The sequence below is a fragment of the Pieris brassicae genome, chromosome 6 (assembly GCF_905147105.1).
Source record: "Pieris brassicae chromosome 6, ilPieBrab1.1, whole genome shotgun sequence".
In the NCBI taxonomy this organism is placed as follows: Eukaryota; Metazoa; Arthropoda; class Insecta; order Lepidoptera; family Pieridae; genus Pieris; species Pieris brassicae.
In genome coordinates, this window is record NC_059670.1 from 18,851,295 (window position 1) to 18,867,589 (window position 16,295).

The following is a 16,295-nucleotide window of genomic DNA, read 5'->3' on the forward strand; positions in this document are numbered from 1 at the left end:
GTCACATTATAGTCCTCTGCAGACTTAATGTGAAGAAGTCTGGTGTATGGAACACCTGATACGATTAAGTTGGAGTTATATGTTCCAGGACTGTAGTGAATTAAGTTAAAAATTATACTTGTTCTCAGTTCTGCTATATTTTTACCCCAATAATGGTTAATCAGGTGTGATTCTCTGTATTATTACTAATGTGTGCAATGGCTTATTGTGATTGTTCTTATTATACTGACAGTGTGTTTATTTTTAGTTTCATACATAATCCGTTTAAGTCTAAAAATTTTCGACGAAATTCAGAATTATGTCCATCAATATGTAGATTTACATTGAAAGGAAGAACTTTCTCGCCATAAATTATGCTGAAATTATGTAAACCCTTCGCGTGGCAAAACAAAAGTTAATGAGGCTCGGCTGTGGAAGTTTAATTGAATTATAGACCGCAAGATCAGCTCGCGATGTGGTCGGTGAGAATGTTATCTAACGATTATGGGTATCTCCGCTTATAACGGTATTAGAATATTGATCGTGTTTAATTATTCAAGTATAAAACTTTACTGATTTTTTAAGGAAATATTATTGTAATTAAAAATATTATAAAACTATTATACAATTAAGTAATATCATAGTACCTACAAAGTAATAATTACAATTAATAAAAAAAATCAAAACAAATTTAAAAGTTTGGTCCCCGTCTCAGTGTACCTTTAACTCTGGCAGCTCGTTGAATTGCGATACTAATAATAATATAGCATTATTATATTCTATAAAAATACAAACACGTTTGTTACTGTTATGTCTTGTATAGTATACTATACAAGACATAACAACATTTCGTCTGTCCATCTAGCATAAGGCGGGTCTCTCGATCTTGTATTGTCATTCATTAGTATTGTCTTTTATCATCATAACTTTTACACATTTAAAAAAAACAATTTTTACCGTATTGAAGCTATGTATGCTATAAGCTTATAATTATTTTACATCATTTTAAATTATCCAACACCTGGGATCCAATAATATCCAAATTAAAATCATAAGACAAACACTCCGCGAAAATAGAGGACACCGTGAGTCATTTCTGCAAAAACCCTTCATCTTGTAGTCGATTTCAACTCCGGGGAAATAAGTACAGATAATACAACTTTCTCTACACCTGTGACACTTTTTTGACATTCAACACCTTTTGTCTTCAATCACCGTGACCTCGTACGCTGTAAAGCACGCGAAACGTCGGGAGAAATTTAAAATTATGTAAAATAATTATAAGTTTATAATAATACATAGCTTCAATCCGGTAAAAAGTGTTTTCTTTAGCCATTCATTAATTTACCTGAAGACTAGGTAAATAGTGTAATTGGACTGTTTTTTTTATTAATAAGGGCTTTTAAATAAATGCATTTTAAATTTTCTTTATAATAATAGTTAAAAAATAATCGCAGCGACGACTGAAACCTTTTATATTCAGTTAGTACCCGAGATCTAGGGCATCTAGTGATAAATTAAATTTAGGTCATCTGTAGACAGCTGAGAATAGTGCCTAGGTTTCAAAATAACCCACAAAACTAGAACTGTCTACGGTAACAAGAAACAGCTGGCCCTTAGTGGGATTTTTTTTAAACGAAATAATTATTAAAAATGTTTTGGAATTCTTGAAAATTTCGTGACAATATTGCTACATTATGCAAAATATTTATAATTTTATAATAATACATAGCTTCAATCCGGTAAAAAAGTGTTTTCTTTCAATGTGTAAAAGCTATCTTAACAAAAGACAATACTATATTGTTACAGGTTTTGACGAAATAGGTCACACTCGCTAAATAATTAAGTCTAAATAAATACATAAAGAAACTAGTGGAAGTACAATCTTTCGATCCTCGGATTTATGTCTGTTTCGTAATTTATTGAAGTGAAACTTCTTTATCGGCGTTGGAAAAAAAACCGTCACATTTTTGTGTTACGCATCACATTTTTCCGTTATGCCATGTTTTTTTGTCCCTACCACGGTTGATTGAAGATGAATTCGAAGAGATTCGAAGCCATTAATAACAAAAATATATAATAACGATAACAATGATAGTAATAAATCTATTACAATTAATGATATTCTGTAATAATCTTAGTAGTAATAAGGTTAAATGAAATAATTGTATTATTTGTATTCATGTCTATGATAATAAAAAACTTTTTGTTAAATTTGATCTAATTTAACTTTATTTAACCAGTTTAAGTTTGATTTTTTTTAAAATAAAGTCATAAAGAAGTTTCACTAATTACGTGTGTACACTAACTAGTACATGCACACACGCACCTGTGTACAGGTTGCTCCACAATGTTTTTCTTCACCGAATAAGTACCACCCGTAGCAATTCCCAAAAATAAAAGTTTCTGGCCTGATTCGAACGCATGTTCAAGTCACTAGGACAATACTTTTCGTACGTATAGTAATACATGTGGAATAAGTAGGTATATACTCTATAATATCATCTATCTAAATTGTACTAATTTACATAAAAATATTACAAATCTGAAAATCCCAATAATGTTCTATGTACTCAATTGTGAAGCTTGTCATCGGTGGCTGCACACATTTGCATATTTAACAAGAATTCTATAAAACTGGGATATTCCTGTTGAGCACAGAGCTTTATTTGAAATTTAATCTGTCAAAGATGAAAAGGCTCCCGTCCCTGAATGGGGCAAGACTTGAAAGAGCTTTTATATCATGCGTACCTGATGTGCGATTGTACTAAGTATATACCTCTTTAGATTTATAGGATTTTGTATTCAGTATTGAACCGTAATAAAAATACTTACTTAAATTATTATTTATCAAATTTCATAACAATCACAGCCTAAGTGATATAATTATAATAGTATAAGTGATAAGTGATGGGGGCTTCGAAGCTTTAATCATATTTAATTAAGCATAATTGATAATGAAACGAAAAGTGCATACGTGCTGGGAGAGATTATAAGACGCCCTGGACAATTTTCACCAGACATGCACTATGCAGCGACAACAAATTTCCCACCGGTTTCCCCGCTTACTCTCGCAGCTTAATATTTTCCACAACTCTTCACCGGAGAGTGAATCGTATGGGAGGGGCTAAATTAGTAGTTAGTTGATTTAAGTATTAAATTTTTCTTGTATTAGAGAGGATTAATGGATGACAAAAAAATTTTTGTAGATTTTGTTAAGTTGGCTTATATAATAGTTTTATAATATTTTTGTTGAAATTTGGCAATGTAGCATACATTGCTAAATTTCAAGTAAATTATTTAAGTAACTTTAATAAACTTTATGTTTATTGTATTTTTATTTATTTTCTCCCATATAACATTTACAACAATAAATAAGATTACAGTTGAGTAGGTATTGAGAGACTGGTTTCCAAACTAGGTAAGAACCTGTGATATGGATAACCAGGATAGGTTGTAAATAAATAAATAAACAGATAATTAAACATAATTATGATTACACAGAATATATAACGTTACACGAATTCGCTCCACAAACATTGTAATTAGGGCAAAAAACATGTTTGGTTCGAGTCGTATAGTAAGGCCATTTTTAAATTAAATTTAAATAAAAATCAAATGTGACATTATTAAATATCTATCTGCCTTTGTATTAGTTATATTTACAGTTACCTGTATATTGAAACTATAATTATTATAAGCAAATTACTATTACATTACTATTGTGTAAGTGTTAGTAGTAGTTGTAGTAGGCCCACTAAAAATCAATGGTGACAACGACTCAAAGCTGTTTTAGGCCCATTTTTGTTTTATTGTTGATAGTGTGATCGTGTATATTGTTTTTTGTATGTTGTATATTTGTACTTTATTCAAATATATGTTTTTTTATTTCATTCTTCTAATTAACACATAATTGAAATGTATGAAAAGCGCTGGTTCGTTTTTTTAGAGCTGATTGTAGGCCCGCACCCCTTTTATTCTATTCTTTGTGAATTAAAATAGCCTTAAACCTAACCACAAAAAAGTTAAACCCGCTATTTCCAAGCCATTATCAGCTAGAACATACGCGTGAACATAAAAATAAACTTGCATCAGATTAAAACTCGTAAATCCATAAACATACATCAAGCTTAGCCGGTTCCCGGGAGGTTTCAAGTTTTCTCATCAACTGCAAAAAATTCTCACTTCGTTGGATCTTGTTAACATTTATATAACAGAAAGTGAACCATTAAAATGGATTGCAGCAGATTTAAACTTGAATTCACAAAAATATTGTTCTAACAATTTTTTGCTTACTTTATCTGTACCATAACAGCAATAAAGTCTATTAAACGTCAAGTAGAATAATTGATTTTGATTATAAATAACACTTTTTGTCAACGAGCTGCAGGAAGCTCTATCTTAGAAGAAACGGTACAACAGTAAGGGTGTGATGTCAGAAAAGTATTAACTTTTGACGTACGGAAGTGATACTTTGTGACAAGTCTTGTAATAATTGCTGAATTTTCCCCCGTATGATACTGGCCATCGGCAAAACCTTTAGTAAATAAGGCTTAATCACAACATAGAATCATACCTTATAGAATCTCTCTTACCTTCCAATGGCGTTTGTCAAGCATACCTTAATCACAAGGTTGAGAGTTCAATCCCCGGCCGTGCTACAATCAACTAAACGCGCAATATACCGTTGCTTTTGTAAGACAAACACATAAGACTGATCTGCTGGAAAACATATGTCCTATGTATAAATGTCTAATATAATAACTATATAAATAATCTCCTTATTAATTATTTTAATTCACTTAAGACAAGCAGTGTTAGCGTAGCGACTAGAGAGGTTCGATTCCGGTGGTACACCACTGCCTTTTCTGTAGCCTTAGCTTCAAATAATTGACTGCGTGTGACCGGCACTTAAAGCTGATCCCCCCCCCTTCCCTGTTAGAATCAGCTAATAATCACAAATATACTTAAGTCACCAATACCAGGGGTTGTAGCGCAACTAGACTTTTAAAAGTACACATTATCTTTTAAATAACTATACTGAGTAATGTTAACAAATAGCTTTATTACGATAAACATTTAGAATACTCCTTAAAACCGGTTTTATTATGACAGGATATGATAAATTATTTGCGAGACCGCATCGTGAAAATATGATGAATAAGATATGTGTCAAAATGCCGCCACTAATGTGGAAAATGTCAAATTATCTAAAGCTCACTTCTAAACAAGATGAATCCTTATGAGACGCGTAGTAAATTATTTAATATATTTACAGATTCTTTTGTATCAATATCGTTTATATAATATATATTTGACAGCAACATTATCGATATAGAATTGAAATAAACTTTTATAGTTTGCTTAACATTTCTACATTAATTTGTTGGATGCCCATTAGAATTATTGACACAGAAATCGAATCCAATACTCCTGTTATAAGATCAAGCAAAGTAAGCTGTTCTTATGTTATACTATAAATGACATTACAAATATTAAAGTAGGTTTCTTGAACCTTTGGTTAGGTTAGATATTAGTGTCGGTATTCTGTAACTTCCAAAGGCTAAACCAAAGACCCCCGACGCTTATTATGACATTACGACATATTTCTCAGTAGCTATAACGCTGATTTTTATATATTTTTATACGCGTTTATACTATGTTTATTAGCAAAATAAATTATTCAAATGCAGATTATTTTTTTTAAATATATAAATTTCCCAATACTCTTGTGATGAGGGACTTTCTTTTATACATTTATTTTGTTTAAACATATATTTACATACACTTAGAATTTTTCCTAATATATATCCATATCATATACAGGTATAAAGCAGGTTCTTTAAATAGTTTTGCGTTATCAGCGTTTGCAAAACTAATTAAACGTTGAGGCCTTAATTCGTGAAGTAGTTAGGGGAATTAGAACGTTACATTAGCATTACAGATGCGACGCGAAATGGGGGCCTTCCATTGACGCCTCTCGTTGTACGTATGATTAAATTTAGAAGGAAATTATATTTAACAGTAATGATAAATTAATCTGCATTGATAATCCTTGTAAAACATTACACAAAATGTATGTATCATCAAAAAATTATCCTGTTGATGTAAAAATCTCTATAGTTACATATGATTAAAGCAAATCTAGTAGGTTACGAAAAAATCGTCGAAGAACAAATTATTCAAATAGATAATCTATAGAAATGAATGATTGTTGAATTCCTATAAAAATATAAGATATTAAAAATATAAAAATAGGTATAACACCGTATTTAAAACATTTAACAAAAGTCTGAAATATTAAACATTCAAAACATTATTTAAATCTCATGTTTTGAATTTGTATGAATCTCCGAAAATACTGTTAGTTTTTTTGTTTCCTTTTAAACAAATATGAAGATCCATTGCTGCTGTTTTTGAGATTTCAGTATATATGTTTACTCGTTTCCACACCAACGGACTCGGCAACAGCAAGTCTATAAACAGAAATAACATCTCTTATAAAACTGTAGGACATTCGTATTATTTTCAAGAGTAAACCCAGTTGATAAGCCTACGAGTCACTACCTTCAGGTTATTCCATTGCGGTTATGTACGAATTGGATTTATGTATCAACGAAAACACCATGTATTAAACCCAAATATCGACGTTTATCATATTTAGATTATAATAAAGAAAGCGAGGTCTTTTCCAAAAAAGAAATGTGTTTATGCGTAAAAGTGTGAAATAAAAGACAATTATTGTTACAAAAGTAATCAATTATACTAGCATGCACTTACGAACTTCATACGTCATACTTAAAGTAATTATATAATATATAATTTCTTTGTTTCAGATCGCATTATTGATACAAGGCGAAGTTGAGAAGCCGAAAACGACAAAGGAAAATCTTTTGAAAGCCGAGCTTAGGGCTCATGAATACGACATTAGCGGTCGACTGACCCACTATGTTGATTTATATTCCGGTGATCCATCACCCCTGATAAACGGGCTATGAGATCTCTACAGGCTTAACGTGTCATAAGACTTTCATTAGTATAAGTTATTGAAGTGTAAACATGTGAATCGAGTAAAATGCGACGTCGACCCCTGCCATCTGTGCGCGAAGAAGCGGCTACCAAATCATGGAGGAGTGTTTGTGAAAATGAGTGGGTGACGTACGCTCTGGTCGCCTCGGTCGGCGCTTTGATCTACTCAAATAGTCTGAATGGCGATTTCGTCCATGATGATATCCCAGCTATCGTGTCTAATGGGGACGTGAACGGCGCCAATTCGGTGTTAAGGATATTCAAAGATGATTTCTGGGGCACCCCGATGTCTGATCCACATAGCCATAAATCATACAGGCCGTTAACAACGATCACCTTTAGGTAAGTATTTAAAAATATATTTTAAAGCATTTCCCAACTACGAATAGACAAACTTGTACTTATTATTGATAATTATAGTTTATATATATATTTTATATATATTATATACGATATAAACTAGGTATAAATATAGGTAGACGAAAAAATTAAGTTATTTTATCACTTACATATTTTAATCACGATAAAACCTTTCAAATGTAGTTCTAGAGAAAACGTCGATATCGTGTATATGTTGCATGAAACGTATCTAAATTGTATGAAAGATGAAACATACAACATTTCAGGCCTAGGGTAAAGCATTACAACTAAATCCGCCTAAATATTTCAATATAACGAAATGCAAATATTTGCCTTAACTTCTTGGGTCGATATAACCCGGCAGAGAGGAATGAACGCGCAAGCCATTGTATGTGTTTAGGCGGGTGTACTTTAATTTTAGCCGTATTGTCCCGAGCCTCACAAATCAGAACTTGTTTTCTTGGTGTTAAACAAACGGCGATGTCATTTTCCGCGATAATAGCTAAGGGAATAGCCCTCGGTGATAGATGGCGCCACTGGATTACAGTTTCAGATAATAAATAACACTTTCTTTATGTTTTATGGTCTCATCTAAGAGGATTCGGTTAGCGAATATACATTATAACAATATTTCTTTTGCGGGAAGATTGAATAAAAACAAAACTTTTGAGCATAATTTCGCTAGGGATACCTTAAATTTTTATTTAATTTACGTAATTTAAATTATACTTTGAAAATAGAAGGAGATTGTGTTCGAAATTAATGGCGTTACTAAAAAAATTGCTTCCTCACGATGCTTTAGCGTACAAGCAAGTATTAGTATATAGCATGGAACCTGATGTAGGTTCCATGTCTCAAAATAAGACTCGCACACTGTCATAGTGCAGACAAAAATATAAATGTACATATACATTAGAAAATAGACCTTGTAAATTTAAGTACACATAACGGCTACAACTAAAAGCTATTTCCCGTATGATGTTTATTTGACCGATGTTTTGCTTAAAGCTCGTCTGAAAGGGAATATTATGTTTTGTAAGTGATGTCTCATATTTGCGATTTAAGCATGGAAATATTACTTTATTCTATTTTAGATGAAAAACTTTTAAAAGTTGTTAGTAACCATTATAAGAGATCGAAAAGTATTAATATATATTAATAATTGACAGATGCCAGCAAGTTATACTGATAAAATTATAACTTTTAATATAGACATTTTTAAAATAATTCTTCATGTTCTACGTAATAACATCACGTTTATTCGTTTTTGCATTATTTTCAAATGTGATTTTAACAGATTTATTATAAAGATTAGTGGCATATTTTTCTTATTATAATATACCCAGAGGTAAAGAAAATTTGAAAACATTGAAATGACCTTGAGACTCCCTCAATTATTCCTATTTTCCTCAGTCATTTTCTTAATAAAGGATATCAGTTATATTAAATTTCCTTAGAACACATTTTTTCTCGAGCAATGATAAAAGAAGTAAACTGAGCCGAGAAGCCTCAAATGTAATACAAGATGAGAAATCTGCGAGAAACGACCTGCTTTTTTAAGGTTTTCAACATGAAAGTTACTGATGTTGATGGTTTTTGTATAGAGGATAAAATTATTATTTACTATGCATACAAAACAATTCCATATTTACATTATTTATGTCAAGTTTAAATAGTCGCTCGTCGCCTGCCATTTCGTCTTCCGATTTGAATCCACAGCCTAAGCGTGAATCATTTCCTCAACACTGGCCATTCGTACAGCAACTACAATACCTTTGATAGTTATTTGAAGTTAGAACTTAGGCGATAATGTCACGATTACCTATATATAAAGTTTTCATTCGATAATACGACAACTTATGTACTCTTTTCATAACATAAACTAATATTGATATTTGAAATCATGGTTTGTATGCTAACATGGTTATAAACAAAACAATAATAAATAAAACCAATTAAACAGTGTAATGAGGCAGCGAGCCGTGGAATTACTGACGCCACGAATATTCCAACTTCCAGAATGTTATCATAATATTTCGCGTGAACACACACACTTATTTTGTATACTTAGCATATTTCAAAAGAAACTATAAAAGCTGGAAGGTAGTGTTGGTTTAGTGACTTCTGCGGGTGGCAATCCCTGAAGTTGTAGGTCGGATTCCTGGCTGTGCACCAATGGACTTTCTGTCTATGTGAGTGAAGACATTCTCAGGAAACCGGCATGCTTTAGGTCGCGTGTCAGCACACAATGGTTTCTTAGCTGACACAATACCTGTGGCAGATCTAAAAGGTGTTTTTTTACAGACTAATATCATAAAGAGGAGTGTTTTGTATATCTGTACGGAATCTCAAAAACTCTTACGTCGTTAGAATGCTAAATGCCTAGTTTATTTTCAAAATATATCCAACCGTGGGAAGCCAAGGCTTGTCCCAACGTAGCAAGTTAAAATTTAATATAAAAAAGTGTAATTAAAAATTTACTTACTAATATTCTGATTTTAGTTCATCCAATGAATGATGCGTCAATGCGGTCTGACGTTATTCCGTTCTAGTTCGTACTTAATTACGGTGCGGTCGCGGTCACGATTTTAGTTTCATAAAACTGTTGCATGAATTTTAAAAAAGAGCATTAGCAGTACATTTGGTAACATTAAAAGAATTAATATTACATTTTCGACTACATGAATATTACCGAGTTATCTAAGTGGTTAAAAGCCAACACTTTGGCTATGCGTTCGAAGCGGTGCATTAAATATCTTTCAAATATAAAATCCATGAAGGCAACTTACTGAATAATAACTAAACAACTATAAATTTACTCCTCCTTACACACTCCAGAACCGGAGAGAAGATTTAATTCCCTGCGATTTCATTTTACAAAACACTTGTATGTAGCCGCAACCATCTTAGTCCGCATTGCGTGGAATAACAATAATAACGAAAGATATATGGTAGTTGGAGCACGCACTTTATTGAGAACAAAGATGGATTTAAAGTTTTTTCGTATGATGAAGAGGAAACCTGAAACGAACATATCACTTGTTTTTAAATACAAGTGATAGACGGTTACGCAGAATTGTATGGCCAAGATTGTAAGCTAGATTCACGTAAATACCGTTCATCAATACTTTATGACGATCTGCTAGTAGCGGAATGCTCCGATAAGAAAATCTTGTGAAGAATTCATTAATAGCAGTCAATATACAATAGAATACTAAATAACTAAACAACTGCATCGATGCTCTTTGCAAAAACACAGCACGTGGCGTAACATATATACGCAGTGAAGTTAGCGTAGCGTAGCTACTACGTCGTAACGTAGGCACTACGTCGTAGCATCGTAGCTCACATTCATAGCTACGTATGACTTCCGTTAGTCAAAAAGTATTCTATTTGACATACGGAAGTACGTGGGAAGATCCGATTTTTTTACACATACATAATACATATAAATACTGAATGCTTCCAGCTGTTAGCATTTGATAATATTGATACTAATAATTACTTCAAAACTAAGCCCTTTATTTATATACGTATAATCCTCAACTATCACCTGTAAACCTGTAAAAATGTGTTATCAGAATCTCCGCCTATATTTTAATTAACAAAACATTTTAGTAAAGGTATATTACACAGATGGTTCAGAATTGTAATTTTCGCGAGTAAATGATATTATAACCGCCCTCATCGCGTTGGAGCAGACCGGGCTATTACAGAGGGCAGATTAATCCCCATGTTGAAAATTTCTCCCTATAATTGATGGGTTTAAAGGATCTTTTAGCTTTAGGCTATTGTATGTTTATAAAGCGATATTAACGCGAATTTAATATGATAAACAATGTGGTCTTATACAAGGCTAATGATGGGTTTCCCAGATAACACATTGACTTGGAGGTCTTCGGTTCAATTTCAAGAGGTACAAAATCTTAAGTTAAAAATTTCAATGAAAAGTTTTCTTTGAAAAAGTCGCAGAAAAATCCGTTCTGAATTAACAACTTCCTCTTGGAATTGGTAAGTGTTTTAATTAATAAAATAATTTAATTATAAATTAGTCGCTTAATTAAAATTTCTCCTTCGGAAATTTCAATAGGAAACGAATAAATAAATAAATACGAAAAACCATCACCATTATTGGAAAATATGTTATCCGCTCTCTACGATAATACAATTATTGCTTCAGCCGGAATCAAATCTGTAATAAACCTATCTCACGGTCACGTCACACAGCATAAAAAACATTTTCCGTCTAGGAAAGGATCATCCTGTCGAATTAAAATTACACATAAAATCTTATTTGCGAGGATTATTTCGGTATTGGAAATAATGCCAAATTTTGATACCTCAATTGGCGATAACCCTTCAAAGGGTCATTAATTAGATTGACAGCCGACCCGGAACGCGGGATAAAAATAATTCCCGCTATAGGGGCATACGATCCTCGTTTTAATTAAACAAATTAATCAAATCCCCCCGCTGCCCGCTCCGCTCACCGCTAACCGCACGAGTACCTCAATTAGGTGACGCAGCACTATACCAATTTGTGATTAATTTTATGGTTATACAAGTTGTTCCTTTTATATTTCATTCAATTTATTTTTGAAATTCAAATATAATATAAAAAAATATAATTTTTTATAAAAAATTTGAAAGATTAATGTATTAAACATTTATCTTATACGAGACTAGAATAAATCAGTGGCGCTACCAACCTTTATCTCCGGGCCTCATATGTTTGTATCTGTTTCATGATTATTTGTCAATCTAATATGCAAGTAGGGGATCAGCCTCCTGTGCCTGACACACGCCGTCGACTTTTTGGCTGTAAGGCAAGTCGGTTTCCCCACGATTCCTTCACCGTTCGAACGATTGTTAAATGCACACATGGAATGTAACTCCAGTGGCACAGCCAGAGTTCGAACCTTCGACGTCAGGGATGAGAGTCGCACGCTGAAGCCACTAGGCGAACACTGCTGCAAGAAACTAAACGAGAATTTAAATAATATAATTGAATTTAAGATTTTATATCTAATCACACAGTCACTCTTATTTATAATATTACATTAATTATATCTAACCAACACCTAACAGATATAATGACTAAGTATGCCACGATCGGCTCACTTAGTAAATTAAACATAGCATAGTACAATCATAGTAGATCCGATTGGAGCGCGTTTACATGTTTATAATATGTGACTCAAACTAAAGATTGTGTTGATAATTTCGATTTTAAGGTTAAAACACCTTTGAGGGTAATAATATTATAGTAAGAATAAGTTTTATATTTTTAATTTGTATATGTCTAGAGGTATCTTGTCTATAATATGTATCCGTAGTATATATTACTTTACTTTAATATATATATATATATATATATATTTATATATTAGTAATATAATTCGTTTCGTTCGTGCTATAATAATATTTATATAACAATGCCGGCGATTCTGACGAGCATTTGCCCTCCGAAAGTTGGCGATGCAATCATAAACTGCAATAAAATATCCTGCCATTCCCAAAACAGTTTTAAAAACAAAGAGCAATACATCGTTTGATATTCCCCGCACAGGGAAAGCAACAGTATGCTACAATTTATTGGCTATTCCGCCCTGACACTGATGGATGTCGACACGTTGCATCAAAAATTGCACACCACTCAACATCAGGTCGTGTGATGGCAGCAACTTTACGGAAATTCGTCACTTATGCACAGACGGTTAGGTTTACTTTTGTGTAATAGAAATTCGTTGACATAGATCGATGGGACACCTGATGACGGGCTGTACAGAAAAGTTCACTTTGGAGTGAAAATCGGCAAAGGTTAATAACGATTGGATATCGATATAGTCAGTTATGTTAATTAATTAAAGTAAATTTAATATGAAAGCATCAAAAAGTTAATTAGGATGTGTATTACCTAAGTATCGTTGAAGTATGTCTATAGGTCTTAAAGTCAAGTCTATATGTCAAGTGATAATATCAAATAAAGTCAGTTCCGACTTATGTAATATTACACCAGACGCACCTGTCTTTGTTGTATTTGAATTACACTTCTCTAATGTAAATCTCTCTACGGTATAAGATGATTCGTGAATACATTATTTACAAAAATAAACTGAAATCTGTAAAATGCAAATAATAATTACAAAACAAATCTGAAATATTTTCAGAAACCTTTTAGTGTTAAAATCGAAATTCTACTTTCAGTGAGCGATAGCAGGCCTGCGCCACAAAAAAATTAAATAGTTTTCTATCCTCAAAGAGATTTAAAATGTTTGGCCTCGAGATATACGAGTTTATTGAAATTGTATGGGATTCTATGAAAAATATTTTAGCTTCAAAACTGGGAAATGGGCAAATTATTTGTTTTACTGTCTTGATTTTTTTTACTACAACTACCACATGACAAATTGAAATAAATTTGATCAACTTCTCAGCTTTGTCATAAAGCCCTGCATTGCTTGAGTGTTTAAATTGCTGAAAAGAGCATCAATGACACTTGCATGTACGGTGAAGGATAATGTCATGACTTATTTGCGCCTTCAATGCTGTAGTACCAAATTTAACCTTATTCCGTAGTGCAGAGGGTAGGTTATTCACTGATAAAATTATTCTGTGTCCTCAAAGCAGTTTTCTTAGTTTCCCTGTCTCTCAAATAATCGTAATTACGTATAGTTGAAGTTTGAACTGCTAATAGTGAGAGCATCTCCCTATCCAAGGGATAGCTAAACATTAGTTATGTTATATACTTTTATGACCATACAATATCCGATGAATCAAATTATTAGTTTGATTGGCGATCGTAAGTAGTAGTTTAAAAAATAGTTAGCAAGTTTAGCAGCCACACGACACAGTTGTGTACCGCAAAATCTTTTCTATCGTAAGACCGAAACTAGTTGAAAACTCTTGTACAACTTGAGCTGTTCGCGCGTTATATCATCGAGAGGGTTTAGTAGATTACAGTAGATTGATATTTATATACATAAACTGTGTATTATATAGAAAACGTTTATACTTGATAGACATCAGTATTAGACTTATATTAAAATAAAAGCAGATTTAATCTACGAGTACGAGACAGTCTCATTAACATAAAATTAGTTGTTAAATTTTATCTTTATCTTTCTAAAAATCTGATATACTATTTTGAAAATACAATTGAATTCATACAAACGTCCCATATATTTTTACTGTTTTTATTCATGTAACCTTTTTGCTTTAATTTGTTTTTTTTGTTGATATTTAGTTTTGTCTTAATAACTATATGTAATATGTATTTTTGCACTTCTTGCCTACATTTTTGTTTGTATCTTGTGATCTTTAGAGATAAGGCCGCCAGTTGTCCTGCTTTCATTTAATTATGTTTAATTTTTATATTGTAATGCAACGAAGTGGCAATAAATAAATAAAAATATTTTACACTTCGGAAAGGACTACTTCGTTGGCCGTAAAATAAACAAAATCTAATTAACACACTCATTCAAATCTTAAATAAAGAAATTACACAGCGGAAATCCTTTAATGTAATGCGAACACCAAAACAGATTATTTGATCCACTCGACCCTTTTCAAGGCTTTTTAAACGAGCTCTAGTTCTCTTTGAAATAGAACCTTTTTCAATCCTTCCTTCTTTGTATGTGCTTACCTCAAATTTAAAGCACTTTAGTAGATTAAGCGCTAAGATATCGCGTGAGTATCTGTGTACACGGAGTTTAATGTGAACAACTCAACTATACGAATCCACATTAGTGCCCTCTGGTGCTCGGTTTTGCTTAGAATTCTTTATATCTTTCCCACAAAGGCTTTAGATTACTAACCGTACCTTTACGTTGTCTATTGCTCGGTTAAAATATATCTCTTTATTGCTACGAGGCGTAGTTTTTATACGGAGAGTGTAGTTTACTTATTTTAATTATTTTTTTAAATGTAGCAGTTATAGTACATTGATACCTGAATCAGGGTATGTCTAAAGCACCGAGTTGTCATGGCTTAGATTCATTTATATACCTTGTGTTTTTAAGCTTTACTTTTCATCGCACTTGGACATAAATAATCCTTTTTAAAATATGTCAAAGTCAAAAATCATTTATACATATAGGTAACACAATGTACACTTATGAACGTCAAAAAAATGAAATATACATTAAATGCTTAAATGTAACCAATCAAGGAACAAATTGTAAATCTTAATAATAAATCACCAAGATCTAGCTCAGTAAATGGACATGTGTGTACACAAAAATAAAGTAATATGAACTAAGGCTTTGAGTTTTTTTACACTTGCTTAACAACATATAGATGCCGGTGTGTCAACATGCGACTTTTAACAGAAAAAAGCTTAGCTACTTAACACTGTTCTCGCAATATACTACACGTATATATAATCTGTCCTTACAAATAAACGATATAAAAATTTGTGCCATATTGACGGTTAGCAATAGATGGAATAAAGCTGCTTATAGATTTGAGAGCGTTTACTACATAGAGAGTATACGGTGTTAACCCAAATGTTATCTGTGAGCCTGTAGACTAATCATACTATAATCAAAATGGTGACCGGCAATTCTTAATTAATAATTAGCTTCGACGTTGTTTGACATTAATATCCAACTTTTAAAACTTTGTAGACTAAGAAAATTATATTCGCTTTCATAGATTTGAATAAAGAAACTTGCTGATACGCGACAGCTAAGTATTTAGTTATTAGATTATTATTTAATGACTTACAATTGACTGAGGAATATATAGATTTTAAGTAACACGATAAACTGCTGATAAAAATTCATCATCTCTGTTCATCTGCTCTTTTGTGATCTAAGGTGTTTTAGTAAGTCTATGAAGATGTAACAATAGCGTTTTAGCTGTGGCAAATAGATATATAGCTGCTCAACACAGTTTACAATTATACGCGTTGTCAAGCGAGAGTG

General features: G+C 32.2%; 1 protein-coding gene across 1 annotated transcript in view; it reads left to right on the plus strand.

Annotated features, from left to right (window-relative positions):
* The window catches only part of LOC123710947 (protein O-mannosyl-transferase TMTC1-like), a 105,880-nt gene that overhangs the window by 28,373 nt on the left and 61,212 nt on the right, over positions 1-16,295 (plus strand). The window contains exon 2 of the mRNA XM_045663287.1: positions 6,816-7,350. Coding sequence (XP_045519243.1) covers positions 7,055-7,350 — 296 coding nt within the window. The 5' untranslated portion in view covers positions 6,816-7,054. The remainder of the gene's footprint in view (positions 1-6,815; positions 7,351-16,295) is intronic.